At 37.8% G+C, this 6584-nt stretch overlaps 1 protein-coding gene across 5 annotated transcripts in view; it reads left to right on the forward strand.

Moving 5' to 3' along the window:
- The window catches only part of LOC100745790 (angiopoietin-2), a 15624-nt gene extending 9996 nt beyond the window's left edge, over nucleotides 1-5628 (forward strand). For all 5 annotated transcript variants that reach the window (XM_033322198.1, XM_024369478.2, XM_033322197.1 and 2 more), the window contains 8 exons: nucleotides 131-678; nucleotides 811-1073; nucleotides 1562-1895; nucleotides 3816-3947; nucleotides 4218-4405; nucleotides 4596-4739; nucleotides 4901-5025; nucleotides 5134-5628. In XM_033322198.1, coding sequence (XP_033178089.1) covers nucleotides 131-678; nucleotides 811-1073; nucleotides 1562-1895; nucleotides 3816-3947; nucleotides 4218-4405; nucleotides 4596-4739; nucleotides 4901-5025; nucleotides 5134-5228 — 1829 coding nt within the window. In that variant the 3' untranslated portion in view covers nucleotides 5229-5628. The remainder of the gene's footprint in view (nucleotides 1-130; nucleotides 679-810; nucleotides 1074-1561; nucleotides 1896-3815; nucleotides 3948-4217; nucleotides 4406-4595; nucleotides 4740-4900; nucleotides 5026-5133) is intronic.
- Nucleotides 5629-6584: the final 956 nt, after the last annotated feature.

Raw genomic sequence — 6584 nt, forward strand, 5'->3', positions numbered from 1 at the left:
CCTTTTTCGTTTTCTTCGTCTTTTTTCCATACTTTTATCTTTTTACTGATGCTTCTTCTTCTTTTCTTTCTACGTTTGCTATTCGCTGTTCAACTTTATCGTATAAATTGGCATTTATTTGGCAAAACAGGTTCGAAATTACAAGCAATCCATCAGAAGCGAGAAAATCCATCAACATCCGATTTCACTCTTGGTGAAAAATTATTGTCACTTGATCAAAAAGTATCGGATATAGATAATAAATTGATCGATTTGAAACATCAATTGGATAATAACTTGTTACAAAATGACGACATAAATGCCGAAGCCAGCGAAAAAAAGCCAGTCAGTATGAGCGTAATCGAAATCACTAAAGCGATGAGTAACGAAGTAATAAATCACATTACGATCGAGATAGAAAATTTAAGGCAAGCGACCAACAATATGGACAGAAAGTTACAGTTTCACGTAAACTTGGTTTCCGATCGTTTGGGAACTATTTACAACATGATGAGTGACGTGCACGATGCGATATTAGTGAGAGGAAGTACGAACGGTCGACCGGCGTTCAACGTTACAACAACAACAACAACTACCGAGCCACCACCACCAAGGCAGAGTAAAATCGATCGACTCGTCGAACAAATATATCCAATGTTGACTGTATCGGAGAAAATGGACGAAGTCTGGAACGTCGTGGTAAGCTGAGAAGATGTGGCACAATTGTTAATTTCACTGTTTACCGGTCGTGTTAATCACGTTGTATGACCGCATGCACTTGTCCACTTGACGGCATTCCATATAGATAGGTATGTATGCTTTTTTCGACAGGTTGGCACGAAAAGTTCCGTGGACGATCTCTTGCCAAAATCCGATGAATTACTTACACAAACGCAAAGACAAGAAAGAGCGATCAGTGAAATTCATGCGGATTTAAGATCGAAAACGAATAAGATTATCGAAAATTTAGAAGGAGTGGAGAACAGACTTCGAAAGCAGGAGGATGATGTAGCCAGCCTTGCTCAGCGTCCAATACCTGCGGAATTGCTGCTGGATCCCACGATCGATCGCCTTGTCGAATACGACTCCAATAGGTTAGTTTTCCTTCTTTGATATTTTATTCGTTTGCTTTTATTATCATACACCATGTTACGAAATAATATAGAAACCGAAGGCATTTACGACGTTGTCAGTTCCATTCCATTTTTCGAGAAACAATCTTTTCTCTCTAATAATAACAGACAATGTACATACGTATCTCTATCTTTATCTGTTTGCTTTGTTCCGTTCGATGAAAAGAAATCTTTCGTTTCGTGTAATGTGAAAGAATCGTATTTCGAGTTGATTGCATCTGTTGTTAGTAAATATTCAAATATATTATTATACATAGGTATATGATGCGTGAAAGAACGGTGTAAAAGAATATTAGTAAATAAATAAATAAATAAATAAATAAATAGATAAATAAATAAATGTAGAAAGTGTACAAAGTGTCGTACTACGTTCAACTAACGAAACACCATTATTACATTGCTATGTAATCAATATGTTTCATTTAGAACGAATTTCTTTCGATTCACAGATACGTTGGACTCTCTGATGACATTGCAGTTGACACAACCGTTTCACCGGTCAATCCGACTACCATCGTTTCGTCTGTGTCGATGTCCATGTCTTCCTCGACCTCGTCGAACGCTGTATCGATCAATAATTTCATTAATTCAAGCAATATAGCTGGTTCCACTAATTTCTCCAACTCGACAGCCAGTCCTTCGATAGGCCCCCCATTATCCCCGAGTTCGCAGCGATCATCGTCTAAAAATCGTGGTGTTATATTTCCAAGTGTCAAAAACAAACCAAGTCCAGCAAATTCGACCTTTACCACCGATGCATTCCTTAATTACAAAGATGTTAAGGTAATAAACAACAAAAACATTCTCAACCCGTACCAATTAACGTCACTGGTAATCGGCACCGTTCAAACGAATTAGAAACAGTTTTTATATAGTATTTTATATCTTTCTCATTTCTTCTTTGGTTTTTAACCAACCAAAGTGGAATAATCGATATACTGCATGACTTTTATGCAAACATACTTTTTTCTTTCTTCCTCTCTCTTTTCTATAGTTTAGTTACCTTGTAAGACCCTGTAAGCGAATAAGCGAACGAATACGATGAAACGGAAGAAGACGAGAGAGAGAGAGAGAGAGAGAGAGAGAGAGAGAGAGAGAGAGAGAGAGAGAGAGAGAGAGAGAGAGAGAGAGAGAGAGAGAGAGAGAGAGAGAGAGAGAGAGAGAGAGAGAGAGAGAGAGAGAGAGAGAGAGAGAGAGAGAGAGAGAGAGAGAGAGAGAGAGAGAGAGAGAGAGAGAGAGAGAGAGAGAGAGAGAGAGAGAGAGAGAGAGAGAGAGAGAGAGAGAGAGAGAGAGAGAGAGAGAGAGAGAGAGAGAGAGAGAGAGAGAGAGAGAGAGAGAGAGAGAGAGAGAGAGAGAGAGAGAGAGAGAGAGAGAGAGAGAGAGAGAGAGAGAGAGAGAGAGAGAGAGAGAGAGAGAGAGAGAGAGAGAGAGAGAGAGAGAGAGAGAGAGAGAGAGAGAGAGAGAGAGAGAGAGAGAGAGAGAGAGAGAGAGAGAGAGAGAGAGAGAGAGAGAGAGAGAGAGAGAGAGAGAGAGAGAGAGAGAGAGAGAGAGAGAGAGAGAGAGAGAGAGAGAGAGAGAGAGAGAGAGAGAGAGAGAGAGAGAGAGAGAGAGAGAGAGAGAGAGAGAGAGAGAGAGAGAGAGAGAGAGAGAGAGAGAGAGAGAGAGAGAGAGAGAGAGAGAGAGAGAGAGAGAGAGAGAGAGAGAGAGAGAGAGAGAGAGAGAGAGAGAGAGAGAGAGAGAGAGAGAGAGAGAGAGAGAGAGAGAGAGAGAGAGAGAGAGAGAGAGAGAGAGAGAGAGAGAGAGAGAGAGAGAGAGAGAGAGAGAGAGAGAGAGAGAGAGAGAGAGAGAGAGAGAGAGAGAGAGAGAGAGAGAGAGAGAGAGAGAGAGAGAGAGAGAGAGAGAGAGAGAGAGAGAGAGAGAGAGAGAGAGAGAGAGAGAGAGAGAGAGAGAGAGAGAGAGAGAGAGAGAGAGAGAGAGAGAGAGAGAGAGAGAGAGAGAGAGAGAGAGAGAGAGAGAGAGAGAGAGAGAGAGAGAGAGAGAGAGAGAGAGAGAGAGAGAGAGAGAGAGAGAGAGAGAGAGAGAGAGAGAGAGAGAGAGAGAGAGAGAGAGAGAGAGAGAGAGAGTTTATCGTGCATAAACATACACAGTATAGTTAAATCACTTATAGAATACACGACATGCCTCCACGTATATGCCCACCTTCGTTCACCTACATATCGTATGTGCTATAACACAAAGAAATGTTCAGATTTGAAAAATTTATTACCTAATACATCGATTAACATTCTGAATGTTTCGTTTAAACGGTCATTTTAAAGTTGCTCGTAATTACTCGTCTCGTCAAACTGTAAATAACACACAAAGTCACTATAATGCACACATATACATCACGTACAACCATCAATTTTGAAACATTCGAATACGGCTCGTAAAAAGTCTCTGTCGGTGAAATTTTTATTAATCCTTCCTTTATGGGAATTTTGAAAATCTATACCATATTTCCAGAAGAAATAAAAAGAAAGAAAGAAAAGTAGTTTTTATATGTATCATATAACAATATTTGTAGGAAGAGAGAAAACTACCAATCTATGTACGTAATATGTAACAGAGTGAAAAATCTACGCAAGAAAAAGAAAGCGTTATTCCATATTATCAATGCTTACAATACACGATAATACATGTACATATTGTTTAACGTTACAGGGCTATTCATGTGTTGATTTGTTAAATGCTGGCATGAGAGATAGCGGTGTCTATTACCTTCAAATTCGTGGAACAACCTATTGGTTTCTCAAGGTTTATTGCGAGCAGGATATCGCCGAAGGAGGTTGGACGGTAAATATTAATATAATATGTATATACGCGTGTGCATCATGCATCGAGATAGAACCGGTGTGATAGAACGGGTTTCTTTCCACAAAAATATATTTCGCAATGTAGAATCAATGTAGAATCAATGTAGAATCGATAGCTTATACTCTTAGGTCGTTACAGAAAAAGAATAACTGTGCGTACAATAAACAACCGCGTTCGTTGGTAAAAGATATTTAATCTTCCTACTTCTTTTATCTCATAACTCGAAAAAGAATTTCCACTTTTCCCTAGGTTATTCAAAGAAGAGACGATTTCGGCGAGCCAAGAGAAAATTTCAATCGCGATTGGGCTGATTATAAAAACGGTTTCGGTGATCCTGCTCGAGAGTTTTGGCTTGGCAACGAAAACATATACATGTTAACTAACAACGAAGATTACATGCTTCGGGTGGAACTCGAAGATTTCGAAGGTAACAAAAGGTAAGAAATATCAAAATTACAATTGCAACTGATTTTGGATGCAAAGTTCGGACGCTTTAATGTCTGTGTAGAATAGATCGGAGAGGATTTCAAACACGATTTTCTCTGTATATTTAAGATATAGAACGTTTCGGAACATTCGTATACCCGTACGCAGACAAAAATTATATATGTATGTACTTTCGTTTAGGTACGCACAGTACTCTCACTTCAAAATCTATTCAGAAGGAGAATATTATAAATTGGAGATTGACGGTTACGACGGAAATGCCGGTGACTCATTAAACGATCCATGGTACGGTTCGAACAATAGTCCGTTTTCCACGTACAACAGGTAACACGTTATTTCTTCATTAGAATGTTAGAATGCATGAAATGACAATTTCGGTTATGTGAAAGCATAGAGCAAAAAGCAATGAAGAACGGATAATATCGGATAGATTAATCGTAATAAGAGTCAACTATTCGTTCGAGACGATATTTCATTTCACACAGGGACAACGATAGGTCATCGTTGAACTGCGCTTCCATGCTAAAAGGCGGCTGGTGGTGGAAATCGTGCGGACGAGGATTAAACGGTCTTTATTTGAACGATCCTCAGGATTTAACCGCTCGACAAGGTATGATTGCTTACAAAATAATGTCGTCACGTACAATCAGCCATTCGTGTTTCGTATTATCCGTTTAACGACAAAAGACAATTCTTCCTTTCTGTTATTTAATAAAAGGTATCGTATGGTTCCGTTGGAGAGGTTGGGATTATACTTTGAAACGTGCCACGATGATGATTAAACCAAAAGGACCAACAACAGCAATGATATAGACGATTATAACGATATAACAACAACAACAACAACAACAACAACAACAACAACAACAACAACAACAACAACAGAAAAATGTTTTCTAGAAGACGCTACGTCCGTAATGCTCGGTACGATAACGGATGGCGTCGTTTATCAGTTACCAAATATACATATACACGTGTAAGGATGTTTGGAAATGTCGAATGAGAAAATAATCTTTTACCGATTATATGTTCTCCATTTTTTTTATTAAATACATTTTTGTTTCTTACTTGCTTCGATCCCGTTCTAATCAATAATTGAAAACGTACAAAACGATTCGTGTAAATTTTCCTTAAACTGAAGAAATTAAAAATATATGCGCATTATATATGTATATGTGAAGAATGGGCGATATAAAGAACGAACTCCCTATGATCATGTGTTTTATTCTATTTTATATATATATATCTGTATAACATGTATTCGATTTATATATATATCGTAACATTTCTTTAGCTTATATCCATATTTTATATGGATAGAATTTCAAATATGAATTACAATTCACTCTTTTCTTTTCCCTCAACAACTGGATCTAAAAAAATATCGAACGTTTGCAAGATATTAAAAAATTATCGAATCAATCGGTATTGATATTATTATTATTATCATTATCATTATCATTATCATTATCATTATCATCATCATCATCATCATCATCATCATCATCATCATCATCATCATCATCATCATCATCATCATCATCATCATCATCATCATCATCATCATCATCATCATCATCATCATCATCATCATCATCATCATCATCATCATCATCATCATCATCATCATCATCATCATCATCATCATCATCATCATCATCATCATCATCATCATCATCATCATCATCATCATCATCATCATCATCATCATCATCATCATCATCATCATCATCATCATCATCATCATCATCATCATCATCATCATCATCATCATCATCATCATCATCATCATCATCATCATCATCATCATCATCATCATCATCATCATCATCATCATCATCATCATCATCATCATCATCATCATCATCATCATCATCATCATCATCATCATCATCATCATCATCATCATCATCATCATCATCATCATCATCACGTTTTAGCGTTTCTCGCTCGTTAAATTTTAGTCCTAACCAAACACCGATCCCTCTTGCGGTTAATCATCTATATATATGTCGGGTGTACATTAGAATTAGGGTTAGGGGCGTAAAGCGAATCTTCGTTTGGATTACACGTCGTCGTTATGCAATAGAGAAGACATTGGCTAGTGCAAATACGATTACCATAGAGCCGGACAAGTAACCGTGGTAATTAGATACTCGAGAGACTAAT

Source organism: Bombus impatiens, unplaced genomic scaffold, assembly GCF_000188095.3.
Source record: "Bombus impatiens unplaced genomic scaffold, BIMP_2.2 scf_0581, whole genome shotgun sequence".
NCBI classification, from domain to species: Eukaryota; Metazoa; Arthropoda; class Insecta; order Hymenoptera; family Apidae; genus Bombus; species Bombus impatiens.